Source organism: Centropristis striata, chromosome 11 (genome assembly GCF_030273125.1).
Source record: "Centropristis striata isolate RG_2023a ecotype Rhode Island chromosome 11, C.striata_1.0, whole genome shotgun sequence".
In the NCBI taxonomy this organism is placed as follows: domain Eukaryota; kingdom Metazoa; phylum Chordata; class Actinopteri; order Perciformes; family Serranidae; genus Centropristis; species Centropristis striata.
Window position 1 is genome coordinate 10,566,877 of NC_081527.1, and position 15,969 is coordinate 10,582,845.

Genomic DNA, 15,969 nt, shown 5'->3' on the forward strand with positions numbered 1-15,969 from the left:
ACCCCGCTTTTAACTGTACTTTGCTGTCTGATGAATCAGTTGCTCTCAAAATGTCCATCAAGTATCTTGGAGTCTTCCTTCTGATTTTGTTTCCTGGAATCCTACATGGTGAGAATATTGAATAATTTCACATAAAAAAAATAAATTTGTTAAAAGCAAATAAAATAGAGTCACAGAGCAAAGTTGACCAATACCTGCTCTTTACTTTTTTTAAAAACAGGGAAACATCTCACTAAATGTGTTCAATATGCTTAGTTATAATAAATTTACACTTGACTTGACACTTTAATTTTTAAAAAGCATAATGAGAATATTGTTTGGACGGGCTTGGTTGAACAGATACAAATATAAATATGGAACATGATGTACCCCCAACCAGAGGCTCTGTTCACACATTCTGGAAGAATTGCATAAAAACAACATCTCAGTGTGATACTTACTGGTGTGTCCACTCTTTCTTACAGGATCTTCCAGCAGCCCCGGACCTTCTGAGACTGTTCCTGTAATCGTTCCAAGTAAATAAGTTGATTAATTTCTTCTTCTACAACAAACTTTATTTGTGCAGTTAATTACAAAGATAAATCCACTGCCGTGGTGTTTATTATTATTATTATTATTATTATTATTATTATTATTATTATGGATGCATTAGATCCACCAGCAAGTTGAGATCTGAAGAATTCAAAATGTGGGGTGACATATAAGGGTGGTTTACTCTGATATGACAGCTTAAAATATTTGTTTATAGAAACCTTTTTGTTTTCTCTATTTCAGCCGACAACTGTGGAGATCCCCCTGTAGTTAAAGATGGTGTTGTGCATGTTGGTCTAACGTCTTTGACTTACCAATGCGTTCAATATTACAAACTAGTTGGTCCACAGCAAGTGGTGTGTTACGACAATGGAGAGTGGTCAGAACGACCCACCTGCAAAGGTAAAAACAAGTCAGCTCTAAAGGTTTGTCAAAGACATTGGCTGGAAACAAAAGTTAACCATTTTTTTGTTGTATCTTCTGTTCAGCCAACTTCTGTCATGTCAACACTGCACTCTATCCAGAGTTAATACCTACTGGAAGTTATTTTTTAAGAGATGGTGATGAGAAGAAATTGAAATGTGTGCGAGATCCAAAGTGGTACACTGATTATTTTGTTGATTTCGAGTGCAATGATGGAATACTGACACGTTCCCGCGAATGTAAGTTTTACTTTAAGCTCTTAACAAATTAATCTACCATTAAAAGAAATACCAGATACAGTCCCTAGTCATAGTTGATGAGTTTGTGGTGAGGGCGGACTGGCCAAGGGGGAAAATAATCCTTCTCCCCGCCCATAAATGTTGGAAAAGTGCAGTTTTTTTTAAATTCACATGTCAACAAGGTGTCATGTCCTTGCTGTTACTTGACAAAGAACGCTACATTAAAAACTTAAGCAGAATCCGATCAGATTGCAGTCCATACCTCAAACACTGGACGACTGATCAAACTACACAGTTATGTCAACACAGCACTCTATCCAGAGTTAATACCTGCTGGAACTGTTTGTTTGTTTTACCAAATGTTCATTAACTTTAAGATCATTTTGTCAATAACGGAAAACTTTTAGTCTTGTTATGTTTTTTTTACGGTCGATGATGTGTTTTTTCTCCATTGCTACCTCAGATGTCAAAAATCACCTAACTGTTACAAAAAAATACTAAATCTCAATATTATTTTTCTTTAATTATAAACAACACTGATTTAAATGAATTGCACCAAACACTGCAGTCCTCAGTAATACAGCAGCAATAACTTGAGGGTAAAATAGTATTATCGTATATAATACCATTTGCTGTATAGGGCGAACATGAAAAAATTGCTCAATATAGTGGAACACGGTTATAACTACAATTTCTCCATAACACTGTTGGACTGTAAAAGTATTTATCTGTTGGCACCAAAGAAAGAACCTGAGGAGAACTAACGATCCACAAGCTGATTTACTAAAAACCTTCTACACCATGTTTGATTGTTTTAAGCAGAAAAAAGTGCACACATTCAGTCCATCAGCCCTTTACCTGGGTGTGAAATAAACAAGCTGCTCCACATATTCACTGCTGTGCTTCTCTGTTTTCAGGTTGTCACAGGTTGTTATCATATACAGTGAGTGACTCTTTAATCTACTTTTGTAAAACACATTGTATTTACACTGATGTTGTCTCACATGAAGCACTACTGCTGTTTATTCATGTCTTATTTAGATTTATGCATTTATGTTTTACTTTCTACCAGGGTGGATGCTAAGGCTGTATCACTAAGGGAGAGATACTGGGGCCTTTGGATTTCCTCTCGACTGACTGGAAACTTTTGAGCGACAACAAAGTTGTGATGATGCTGATACACAATGTGTTGGAAGTGTCTCATATGAAATTCCTCACAACGTCCTTAATTTTCCATTCTGATTAGTGATTCATTTATTGTTTTAGCAGTAGAACAAACCAATAATTTCTGCACTGTTTTGTAACCACAATTCTTGCTAAGGCTAAAACATGCATCACTGACTGGAAACCTTTGAAGTTACATTTTCAGCTGAAAATGCATGTTGCTTATTATTTTTGATCTATTGTAGAAAATAAATAAATAAAATGGGGAAAATTTAAATGTGGTTGTCTTATCACTTAAAAATGATGATTCTTTGATAGGCATGCTTAAATAAAATGAGGGGACAGGGGCAAGAGAATATCAAAAAGGGCTCTAGGATGTATAACAAAATAGAAAGACATATCAATAACATAAGAATAAATGGTAAACAAGCAATATTAAAACTGCTTAATAGCGACAGTATTTTCGCCGTTTTATTTTATTTTATTCCCCAGGGGCTGTAGCGGGCTCAATTTTATTATATACTGGAGATACTGAAGATCTATAGGCACCAAGTATGTCAGGATATCGTGTTGGGAAGTTGTCAAAATAACGCTGCAGTTAGGATATTTTTTGATGTTTCATGGTGATTTTCGAAGCGGTCATGTGACCTCTGATGGCATGCCCTCTGTGTTTACATACATGCCTACGTTATGCTGATAACATGCAAGTTAAGGCAAAACCACATAGTTTTTCTCATGTAGTACATATTTGCTATGTCCAGCTACTGTATTTGAATATTTGTGCATACTGAGGTCCCTATAGGCTTTTAATCACATAAACTGGGTATCAGTGGAAAGCTGAGACTGCTGTGAATTCTATGAGCCCAGTTTTCTTCATGTGGGATGATGTAAGTCTTCAGTAGTAGCTACTTCACTGCAGTGAGTTCCGATCTTACTGTATAAAATGAGCTGCTGTGACCTCTAGGATAATCACAGCCTCATGAAACTTTACAACCACAAACTAGAGACCACTAGAGACTAGAGCATTCAGCCCTTCCCCCTCCCCACATCATCCCACCCAAAAAAAAAAAAAAACAGAGAACGAGCAAACACACACACACCCTTTTTTTTTTTTTTTTTTTGGACATCCCATAATATGATGTTTTTCTGTCATTTATGGAAAGACTTAACAAAAAATATCTATCAAGTCTATAATAAAGTCATTTTCAGCATTTTTAGCCATTTTATAATTTGACCATTTTTAACAAAAGCCATCATATTTATGCCTTTTTTATTTTATTTTTGGACATCCCATAATATGATGTTTTTCTGACATTTCTGGACAAACTATGCTCTAATATGTGTCAACAGACTATAATTAAGTCATTTTCAGCATTTTTAGGCATCTTTAAATTTGAACATTTTTGACAAATATCGACATACGATAGTATGGCATTTTTTAAATTACTGGATATCATAGGTGTACGTGTGCATGAAGCCTATTGGATCATTTTTCTTCTGATTTGGCAACAACATATTGCCTGAGTGTTTACTCAACCACCTTTTTCGGGAAATGCTCTCAACAATAATTAACTAACTCTGATCTGGATCGCGCTTTTAGCTGTATTTTGTTGTCTGATGAATCAGTTGCTCTCAAAATGTCCATCAAGTATCTTGGAGTCTTCCTTCTGATTTTGTTTCCTGGAATCCTACATGGTGAGAATATTGAATACTTTCACATTAAAAAAAATAAATTTGTTAAAAGCAAATACAATAGAGTCACGGAGCAAAGTTGACCAATACCTGCTCTTTACTTTTTTTAAAAACAGGGAAACATCTCACTGAATATGTTCAATATGCTTAGTTATAATAAATTTACACTTGACTTGACACTTTAATTTTTAAAAAGCATAATGAGAATATTGTTTAGACGGGCTTGGTTGAACAGATACAAATATAAATATGAAACATGATGTACCCCCAACCAGAGGCTCTGTTCACACATTCTGGAAGAATTGTATAAAAACAACATCTCAGTGTGATACTTACTGGTGTGTCCACTCTTTCTTACAGGATCTTCCAGCAGCTGCGGACTTTCTAAGACTGTCCCTGTAATTGTTCCAAGTAAATAAGTTGATTAATTTCTTCTTTCTACAACAAACTTTATTTGTACAGTTAATTACAAAGATAAATCCACAGCCGTGGCGTTTATTATAATTATTATTATGGATGCATTAGATCCATCAGCAAGTTGAGATCTGAAGATTTCAAAATGTGGGGTGACATATAAGGGTGGTTTACTCTGATATGACAGCTTAAAATATTTGTTTATAGAAACCTTTTTGTTTTCTCTATTTCAGCCGACAACTGTGGAGCTGCCCCTGTAGTTAGAGATGGTGTTGCGTTTGTTGGTCGAATGTCTTTGACTTACCGATGCTTTCCATTTTACAAAGTAGTTGGTCTAGAGCAAGTGTTCTGTTACAACAATGGAAAGTGGTCAGAACCACCCACCTGCAAAGGTAAAAACAAGTCAGCTCTAAAGGTTTGTCAAAGATGTTGGCTGGAAACAAAAGTTAACCATTTTTTTGTTGTATCTTCTGTTCAGCCGACTTCTGTGTTGTCAACACTGCACTCTATCCAGAGTTAATACCTACTGGAAGTCATTTTTTAAGAGATGGTGATGAGAAGAAATTGAAATGTGTGCGAGATCCAGAGTGGTACACTGAACATTTTGTTGATTTCGAGTGCAATGATGGAATACTGAGACGTACCCCCGAATGTAAGTTTTAAATTAAGCTCTTAACAAATTAATCTGCCATTAAAAGAAATACCAGATACAGTCCCTAGTCATAGTTGATGAGTTTGTGGTGAGGGCGGACTGGCCAAGGGGGAAAATAATCCTTCTCCCCGCCCATAAATGTTGGAAAAGTGCAGTTTTTTTAAAAATCCACATGTCAACAAGGTGTCATGTCCTTGCTGTTACTTGACAAAGAACGCTACATTAAAAACTTAAGCAGAATCCGATCAGATTGCAGTCCATACCTCAAACACTGGACGACTGATCAAACTACACAGTTATGTCAACACTGCACTCTATCCAGAGTTAATACCTGCTGGAACTGTTTGTTTGTTTTACCAAATGTTCATTAACTTTAAGATCATTTTCTCAATAACGGAAAACTTTTAGTCTTGTTATGTTTGGTTTTTTTACGGTCGATGATGTGTTTTTTCTCTATTGCTACCTCAGAGGTCAAATATCCCCTAGCTGTTACAAAAAAATGCTAAATCTCAATATTATTTTTCATTTCACAAAGTCTTTAATTATAAACAACATTGATTTAAATGAATTGCACCAAACACTGCAGTCCTCAGTAATACAACAGCAATAACTCGAGTGTAAAATAGTATTATCGTATTTAATACCATTGGCTCTACAGGGCGAACATGAAAAAATTGCTCAATATAGTGGAACATGGTTAAAACTACAAATACATCAAACACATGTTTGATTGTTTTAAGCAGAAAAAAGTGCACACATTCAGTCCATCAGCCCTTTACCTGGGTGTGAAATAAACAAGCTGCTCCACATATTCACTGCTGTGCTTCTCTGTTTTCAGGTTGTCACAGGTTGGCATCATATACAGTGAGTGACTCTTTAATCTACTTTTGTAAAACACATTGTATTTACACTGATGTGGTCTGACATGAAGCACTACTGCTGTTTATTCATGTCTTATTTAGATTTATGCATTTATGTTTTATTTTCTACCAGATTGGATGCTAAGGCTGTATCACTAAGGGAGAGATACTGGGGCCTTTGGATTTCCTCTCGACTGACTGGAAACTTTTGAGCGAGAACAAAGTTGTGATGATGCTGATACACAATGTGTTGGAAGTGTCTCATATGAAATTCCTTACAACGTCCTTAATTTTCCATTCTGATTAGTGATTCATTTATTGTTTTAGCAGTAGAACAAACCAATCATTTCTGCACTGTTTTGTAACCACAATTCTTGCCAAGGCTAAAACATGCATCACTGACTGGAAACCTTTGAAATTAAATTTTCAGCTGAAAATGCATGTTGCTTATTATTTTTGCTCTATTGTAGAAAATAAATAAATAAAATGGGGAAAATTTAAATGTGGTTGTCTTATCACTTAAAAATGATGATTCTTTGATAGGCATGCTTAAATAAAATGAGGGGACAGGGGCAAGAGAATATCAAAAAGGGCTCTAGGATGTATAACAAAATAGAAAGACATATCAATAACATAAGAATAAATGGTAAACAAGCAATATTAAAACTGCTTAATAGCGACAGTATTTTCGCCGTTTTATTTTATTTTATTCCCCAGGGGCTGTAGCGGGCTCAATTTTATTATATACTGGAGATACTGAAGATCTATAGGCACCAAGTATGTCAGGATATCGTGTTGGGAAGTTGTCAAAATAACGCTGCAGTTAGGATATTTTTTGATGTTTCATGGTGATTTTCGAAGCGGTCATGTGACCTCTGATGGCATGCCCTCTGTGTTTACATACATGCCTACGTTATGCTGATAACATGCAAGTTAAGGCAAAACCACATAGTTTTTCTCATGTAGTACATATTTGCTATGTCCAGCTACTGTATTTGAATATTTGTGCATACTGAGGTCCCTATAGGCTTTTAATCACATAAACTGGGTATCAGTGGAAAGCTGAGACTGCTGTGAATTCTATGAGCCCAGTTTCCTTCATGTGGGATGATGTAAGTCATCAGTAGTAGCTACTTCACTGCAGTGAGGGCATTTCTTGAGTCCCGATCTTACTGTATAAAATGAGCTGCTGTGACCTCTAGGATAATCACAGCCTCATGAAACTTTACACAAACTAGAGACCACTAGAGACTAGAGCATTCAGCCCTTCCCCCTCCCCACATCACCCCACCCAAAAAAAAAAAAAAACAAAGAACGAGCAAACACACACTTTTTTTTTTTTTTTTTTGACATCCCATAATATGATGTTTTTCTGTCATTTATGGAAAGACTTAACAAAAAATATCTATCAAGTCTATAATAAAGTCATTTTCAGCATTTTTAGGCATTTTACAATTTGACCATTTTCAACAGAAGCCATCATATTTATGCCTTTTTTATTTTATTTTTGGACATCCCATAATATGGTGTTTTTCTGACATTTCTGGACAAACTATGCTCTAATATGTGTCAACAGACTATAATTAAGTCATTTTCAGCATTTTTAGGGATCTTTAAATTTGAACATTTTTGACCAAAATCAACATACTATAGTATGACTTTTTTCCAGTCATTGGACATCCCATAATATGGTGTTTTTCTGTCATTTATGGAAAAATTTACAACTAATATGTGTCAACAGACTATAATAAAGATATTTTTAGCATTTTCAGGCATTTTAAAATTTGACCATTTTGGACAAATATCGACATAATATAGTATGACATTTTTTTAAATTACTGGACATCATAGGTGTACGTGTGCATGAAGCCTATTGGATCATTTTTCTTCTGACTTGGCAACAACATATTGCCTGAGTATTTACTCAACCACCTTTTTCGGGAAATGCTCTCAACAATAATTAACTAACTCTGATCTGGATCGCGCTTTTAGCTGTACTTTGCTGTCTGATGAATCAGTTGCTCTCAAAATGTCCATCAAGTATCTTGGAGTCTTCCTTCTGATTTTGTTTCCTGGAATCCTACATGGTGAGAATATTGAATACTTTCACATTAAAAAAAAAAATGTTAAAAGCAAATACAATAGAGTCACGGAGCAAAGTTGACCAATACCTGCTCTTTGCTTTTTTTAAAAACAGGGAAACATCTCACTAAATATGTTCAATATGCTTAGTTATAATACATTTACACTTGACTTGACACTTTAATTTTTAAAAAGCATAATGAGAATATTGTTTGGACGGGCTTGGTTGAACAGATACAAATATAAATATGGAACATGATGTACCCCCAACCAGAGGCTCTGTTCACACATTCTGGAAGAATTGCATAAAAACAACATCTCAGTGTGATACTTACTGGTGTGTCCACTCTTTCTTACAGGATCTTCCAGCAGCCCCGGACCGACTGGACCTGCAATCGTTCCAAGTAAATAAGTTGATTAATTTCTTCTTTCTACAACAAACTTTATTTGTACAGTTAATTACAAAGACAAATCCACAGCCGTGGCGTTTATTATTATTATTATTATTATGGATGCATTAGATCCACCAGCAAGTTGAGATCTGAAGAATTCAAAATGTGGGGTGACATATAAGGGTGGTTTACTCTGATATGACAGCTTAAAATATTTGTTTGTAGAAACCTTTTTGTTTAAAAACAAGTCAGCTCTAAAGGTTTGTCAAAGACGTTGGCTGGAAACAAAAATTAACAATTTTTTTGTTGTATCTTCTGTTCAGCCGACTTCTGTCATGTCAACACTGCACTCTATCCAGAGTTAAAACCTACTGGAAGTTATTTTTTAAGAGATGGTGAGAAGAAGAAATTGAAATGTGTGCGAGATCCAGAGTGGTACACTGATCATTTTGTTGATTTCGAGTGCAATGACGGAAGACTGACACGTTCCCCCGAATGTAAGTTTTAAATTAAGCTCTTAACAAATTAATCTGCCATTAAAAGAAATACCAGATACAGTCCCTAGTCATAGTTGATGAGTTTGTGGTGAGGGCGGACTGGCCAAGGGGGAAAATAATCCTTTTCCCGCCCAGAAATGTTGGAAAAGTGCAGTTTTTTTTAAATTCACATGTCAACAAGGTGTCATGTCCTTGCTGTTACTTGACAAAGAACGCTACATTAAAAACTTAAGCAGAATCCGCTCCGATTGCAGTCCATACCTCAAACACTGGACGACTGATCAAACTACACAGTTATGTCAACACTGCACTCTATCCAGAGTTAATACCTGCTGGAACTGTTTGTTTGTTTTACCAAATGTTCATTAACTTTAAGATCATTTTCTCAATAACGGAAAACTTTTAGTCTTGTTATGTTGTTTTTGGGTTTTTTTACGGTCGATGATGTGTTTTTTCTCTATTGCTACCTCAGATGTCAAATATCCCCTAGCTGTTTCAAAAAAATGCTAAATCTCAATATTATTTTTCATTTCACAAAGTCTTTAATTATAAACAACATTGATTTAAATGAATTGCACCAAACACTGCAGTCCTCAGTAATACAGCAGCAATAACTTGAGTGTAAAATAGTATTATCGTATTTAATACCATTGGCTCTACAGGGCGAACATGAAAAAATTGCTCAATATAGTGGAACATGGTTAAAACTACAAATACATCAAACACATGTTTGATTGTTTTAAGCAGAAAAAAGTGCACACATTCAGTCCATCAGCCCTTTACCTGGGTGTGAAATAAACAAGCTGCTCCACATATTCACTGCTGTGCTTCTCTGTTTTCAGGTTGTCACAGGTTGGCATCATATACAGTGAGTGACTCTTTAATCTACTTTTGTAAAACACATTGTATTTACACTGATGTTGCCTCACATGAAGCACTACTGCTGTTTATTCATGTCTTATTTAGATTTATGCATTTATGTTTTACTTTCTACCAGATTGGATGCTAAGGCTGTATCACTAAGGGAGAGATACTGGGGCCTTTGGATTTCCTCTCAACTGACTGGAAACTTTTGAGCGACAACAAAGTTGTGTTGATGCTGATACACAATGTGTTGGAAGTGTCTCATATGAAATTCCTCACAACGTCCTTAATTTTCCATTCTGATTAGTGATTCATTTATTGTTTTAGCAGTAGAACAAACCAATCATTTCTGAAATGTTTTGTAACCACAATTCTTGCTAAGGCTAAAACATGCATCACTGACTGGAAACCTTTGAAATTACATTTTCAACTAGCTGAAAATGCATGTTGCTTATTATTTTTGATCTATTGTAGAAAATAAATAAATAAAATGGGGAAAATTTTAATGTGGTTGTCTTATCACTTAAAAATGATGATTCTTTGATAGGCATGCTTAAATAAAATGAGGGGACAGGGGCAAGAGAATATCAAAAAGGGCTCTAGGGTGAATAACAAAATAGAAAGACATATCAATAACATAAGAATAAATGGTAAACAAGCAATATTAAAACTGCTTAATAGCGACAGTATTTTCAACGTTTTTTTTTTTTGTTTTGTTTTTTTCCCAGGGGCTGTAGCGGGCTCAATTTTATTATATACTGGAGATACTGAAGATCTATAGGCACCAAGTATGTCAGGATATCGTGTTGGGAAGTTGTCAAAATAACGCTGCAAAGTTAGGATATTTTTTGATGTTTCATGGTGATTTTCGAAGCGGTCATGTGACCTCTGATGGCATGCCCTCTGTGTTTACATACATGCCTACGTTATGCTGATAACATGCAAGTTAAGGCAAAACCACATAGTTTTTCTCATGTAGTACATATTTGCTATGTCCAGCTACTGTATTTGAATATTTGTGCATACTGAGGTCCCTATAGGCTTTTAATCACATAAACTGGGTATCAGTGGAAAGCTGAGACTGCTGTGAATTCTATGAGCCCAGTTTTCTTCATGTGGGATGATGTAAGTCATCAGTAGTAGCTACTTCACTGCAGTGAGGGCATTTCTTGAGTCCCGATCTTACTGTATAAAATGAGCTGCTGTTACCTCTAGGATAATCACAGCCTCATGAAACTTTACAACCACAAACTAGAGACCTCGAACATTCAGAGGATATGCAGCTTGGTATAGGTATATTGACAATAAGGGGGTTTCTCAGCAGTTATGAGAACAGACATGCTCATCCAATTGACCATTCGCAAAACTCCTCCCCCGAACGATCCTTGTCCAATCATATCTTAGCAACGGTTACAAAGAGAAGAAGGTCTGACAACCTTTGAGCTCTGAGCAACATGGTGAAACAGTGTTCAAACGGGATTTGTAAATCTGACACCAGGTACCCTCAGAGTTTGGTAGGGGGAGTTGTTTTTTCGGTGGTCGGTGTCGGCAAAAGGGCCTTTCTGTGTGGAGTTTGCATGTTCTCCCCGTGTCCCCCGAGGTTCCCCTTACAGGGGCCTCCCACAAAAACAAGCATTGATCCTGGTCGCTATAGAGCCTCCCTCTGGTTGGTCGGGGTGCCTGATGGGGGGGAGAGGAACCGGTGGGAATAACGTGATCCTCCCACGCGATATGTCCTACCGGGGAAACTCCCCCTGTCAGGTGACAAGAAGCGGTCTGCTAACTCCTCATGTCATGGAGGAAGCATGAGTCCAGTTCAGGACTCTGCCCAGACTGACAGGGACGAGGTGGGGCCCAGGATCATAATATAGGCAACTGGGTGATGAATAAATGGGTTACAAAATCGTGGGATAAAAAAAAAAAAAAAAGAGTAACTTCTTCGGCAAAAGGACGCTAACGCTAGTGTTATGGTTTAACTGGTGACTGGTTTAACTAGTGACAGGATTTAGCAATTACAAACAAAAAGAGAATAAGTGGCTGCCTTGGAAGCTTGTTGTACATAGCAACAGTAACTAAGGGGGTGGATCTTTTTAACTGTCAATTGCTGAAAATACAGAAATCTCCAAAAACATTTTTTTTTTTTAAAGATATTTTTTGGCCATTTTTCAAGGCTTTATTTGATAGTGTGAGAGAGAGTGAAAGGGGGAGACAGAGGGGAAGACATGCGGGAAAGGGCTCCGAGTCGGACTTGAACCCGGGCCGCCCACTTGCGAGGTCAAAGCCTCTATGGTACGCGCTCTACCAGGTGTGCTACCGGGGCGCCCCTGACCAAAGTTTTTTAACCCAAATCAGAGCATGCATCCTTCTATGTTGTTCCAAAGGTCTTGGTATATTGATGTAATATTCTGGAGGGTTTTTTGACCGTTTTTATCCATTCTACATATGAATACAATTGCATAATAAAGCACCAAATGTGTTGGGTATCAACCCAAAACTTGCTGCAACTTATGGGACATAGTTGAACATGGAAATGGACTTCAAATAGCAACATATTAATGTTATGAACCTTTATACACCTAAATAGCTTTAAATAATTACTTAAATAATTAATTAAGTCATTTTTTATTAGATGTTTTTGACCAGAACAACTTGACACACCATGCTGAGCTGCAGCTCAAATTAATCCTCAGGTTCACAGCTTTCAGATGATGTCCACCGCTATCAGTGTTGTAGTACTCAAGGTTGGTCTTGGTCTTGAGACCACTTTTTGAAGGTCTCGGTCTCGTGTCGGAATCGACTGCATTTTTACTCGGTCTTGTCTCGGTCTCAGACTTGGGATTTTATTTCAAGACCGGTCAAACCACAACTGTGCACTTTTGGATTTACTTGTCAATGTCATTACCAGGGGCGATTCTAGGGTCAGAGCGTGCTGAATGCACCCCTAAAGCACCCCTGCACCCATTGATCCCCGCTGCCACCACCCACATCAACAGTCATTAGATTCGATTAGATTGAACTTTATTGTCACTGAACAAAGTAACAGCTACTTGGACAACAAAATGCAAAATATAGGCCACCTACAGTAATGCCAATAAATTAGTATAGGAGTATGAGTTGTTACTGTTTTGCTTGCCACTATTCACTTTATATCAATTTATTGTTGTTGTTTTCTCACTTGGTTCTTCCTGCATGCTCTGCCTTTCCCTTTCTCCTTCGCCATCTTTCTCTCTTTCCCTTGGCACTGACAATCATACACAAATATATTGTAGCAGACCGTTTCCTACATAAGTAATTTGCTACAACATACAGATAGCTGGTTTATATTATCTGTTATTTTAGCTTAACACTCTTCAGAAGAAAAACAAGACAGAGATGATTATGGACTGTCCCAAGTCTCTCACCTGAATCTGTGTTTTTTCTTTTAAAGAACTATCGTATGTCTGTTGGTCACTGGCAGGCCACACACACACACACACACACAGAGAGAGAGAGAGGGGCTAGGAGTTATCTTTCACACATCTCATACCATACCCATCTCATACCTGTGTGTTGTAAATAGCCTATATATATATAGATCTACTGTGTGTGTGTGTGTGTGTGTGTGTGTGTGTGTGTGTGTGTGTGTGTAGTATATACTACTACGCCTGCATGAATGTAATGTGATTATTATTGTTGCCAAGTCTGGTTCAGGTTAAATCCTCTGTAAAACATAAATAAATAAAATGTATTGTCTACTTTGACAGTAAGACACAACTGAATAACAATTAATTTATAAAGCCACAGTGAGTGTTTTCACACATACAGGTATTATACAGTGATTATGTCGTTTGTTTTCACTCTGGTCCAAATGCCGCAGCACTGACAGGGAGTCATGTTTCCATGACGACGGACCAGAAAAAGACGCGCGTGACGTCAATTTTACATGACTCACAATTGTTAAATGAGTCTCTAAAGTAACGATAAACTTTAACAAGTACGCACTTCACAGGTATGCAGTTAATTTGTCGCACTGCTCCTTTTGTTTAATAAATGGACCGCTCCAGTTTGACTGTAGCTGCGCTAATGGCACTAACGAAGCTAACCGGGCTAACCGAACTAACTGGAAAACTGTGCCTGGACCGATATGGTATCAGAATCGGAACAACTCTGGGTAAAAGGAAAGAAGTATGAGACAGAGCTTTGGAGCAACTTACTTAGTTGATTCACAACACTACAACTAAAGGATTCTCACTCTGCGTATGTCGCGCTGGATGCCGGTCGGCCAGCGGAGCGGTGCAGCCAGGAGAGGGAGCGGGTGAGAGGAGGATGATACCATTTGCGAAGCGGGGGTGTTTTCATTTTCATCCTTAACATATACATTTAAACCACAAACTACTTTTGGACATCATTTAAGTTTGTCAAAGACGAACAAAAATTTTAGAATAACAACATTTCTTACTCCCATTTTTAGGGGTGCTGAAGCACCCCTAAAAATGGGCTAGCTGAGCCCATGGTCATTACGGTGATTTTGCGTAAACCGTATTGCTTTGAGTAAAACCAATAACATAACTCATATATCTGTCTCATGTGCTGCGCTAACATCACATTTCAAGCTACTGAAAGTATATCTACACTATTCATAATATAAAGTTATTTTGCGTTGTGTTTTGAGTGTCTGTCACCCGTCTGTCAGTCAAAAACCCAACCCACCTCTCCGTCCTCCTATGAGACATGTGCGCGCATTCACAAACACAAATGCACTGAATTTACCGAGCTGCCCTCCCCACTGCATTTCAAAACAAGCACCCACCTTGTCTGTATAATACGTCTGAATCAGTCCCGTCCCCACATCGTCTCTCTGTGTGCGCCTCCATGTGCGCGCGCGCCATACTAAATACTATCAACCTGTCCGGGCTGTCAGAGTCCAAACACAATGTTGCATTATGCCGTACATTAACCGCGAGCTAACATTGGCTAACAATTAAAGTTGTGTTACCACAAACAGGTACTATTACTTCCTGTCGCTAAACTAATGCAGTCTTCAAAATAAGAGCACAGAATCCACCACAGAATTTACAAGAGGACTGTCAAAATAAGATGTATTAAATAAAACATACAAGAACCCTTATACTCCTTTACAATAATTAATTAAAATATGCAATGATAAGATCAGTGTATATTATGGAATAGTGACATTCGAATGAGTGAGAGGACACCAAATTTGGGCTTTTATGAAAAAAAGTTCTCCAGGGGGCGGTTTAGGTGGTCTTGACTACAACACTGGTTTCTATGTGACATTTATTGTTGACCTATTATCTCCCTGTAAACATCCACTGCCCACATCCACCAATTCTCAATAAAAAGGACCTCTTATGGTAAGAGGTTAACACGAAATATAAAAGTATACAGCCGCCCATAAAGTTGGAATAATTTTGTTTTCAGACACAATCCTCTGTTAATTTTGGTTTAATTTTCATTGTAATGTGTTTGGAAGAGATTTAATTAGTTTTGAGAAGATTTACACTTTATCTGTCAAGAATAAATCACATTGTCACAATATTTTCATAGAGAGGTAAAATATATATATATATATATATATATATATATATTACAACTTTATGGGCAACCGTCTCACAGGATCACCTGCTTAGGGACTGTTTTCTTTTTATCACCTGTTCATCTGCCTGTCACTAAGGCCAGGTTCAGACTGCAGACGAATCTGATTCAAATCAGATTCCTACTCAAATCCGATTTTTAGGGCTGACTGTCCACACTGTTTTTAGCAAGTGTCCAAATCGGATATGACTCTGTTCAGACTGGGCCACATTATCGACTGATCTGACAGGTTGCTGTAGTAACGGCGTCAGAGCGCCTGACGTCGTAACGGCGTCAGACGTCATATAATTGCGACGGTGACAAGAACAACAACAACAAACATGATGGAGGCAGGTCACCTCAGTATATTAGCCTTATCACTGTCCAGTAGAGGTGCAGAACATCTCAGACGCACCAGGGGAGAAACTGGGCAGATGGACGCCCCCGTCGGGCCGCATGAGTCGGGCGCGGCTGCCGGTGGACACCTCATCTCCGCGCTGCCGCGTAGAGTGACGTTACGGACAGTCAAAACCGATCTGAGTGTTTGGAGCGGTTCAGACTGAGACGCATCTGTCCAAATACGAT

At 37.5% G+C, this 15,969-nt stretch overlaps 1 protein-coding gene across 4 annotated transcripts; it reads left to right on the forward strand.

Annotated features, from left to right (window-relative positions):
• LOC131980201 (complement factor H-related protein 4-like) lies at window positions 1-6,452 on the forward strand. Of its 4 annotated transcripts, none has more exons than XM_059344414.1 (6): window positions 1-108; window positions 465-515; window positions 775-933; window positions 4,942-5,115; window positions 5,954-5,979; window positions 6,109-6,452. In XM_059344414.1, the coding sequence occupies exons 1-6, from the start codon at window positions 51-53 to the stop codon at window positions 6,118-6,120; spliced, it is 480 nt and encodes a 159-aa protein (XP_059200397.1). In that variant the 5' UTR covers window positions 1-50; the 3' UTR covers window positions 6,121-6,452. The 4 variants fall into 4 exon arrangements, with proteins under 4 accessions (XP_059200397.1, XP_059200398.1, XP_059200396.1 ...); XM_059344413.1 differs by lacking the exon at window positions 4,942-5,115 and adding an exon at window positions 1,020-1,193 and having other exon boundaries at window positions 4-108; XM_059344412.1 differs by lacking the exons at window positions 4,942-5,115; window positions 5,954-5,979; window positions 6,109-6,452 and adding exons at window positions 1,020-1,193; window positions 2,111-2,136; window positions 2,266-2,634 and having other exon boundaries at window positions 5-108.
• Window positions 6,453-15,969: the final 9,517 nt, after the last annotated feature.

Excerpts from the sequence above, each read along its gene's own strand:
- LOC131980201 (XM_059344414.1), top strand. The coding sequence starts at position 51 with ATGTCCATCAAGTATCTTGGAGTCTTCCTTCTGATTTTGTTTCCTGGA. Across the intron at positions 109-464 it reads GTTTCCTGGAATCCTACATG|GATCTTCCAGCAGCCCCGGA; the intron begins GTGAGAATATTG and ends TCTTTCTTACAG. Across the intron at positions 934-4,941 it reads AGAACGACCCACCTGCAAAG|CCGACTTCTGTGTTGTCAAC; the intron begins GTAAAAACAAGT and ends TCTTCTGTTCAG.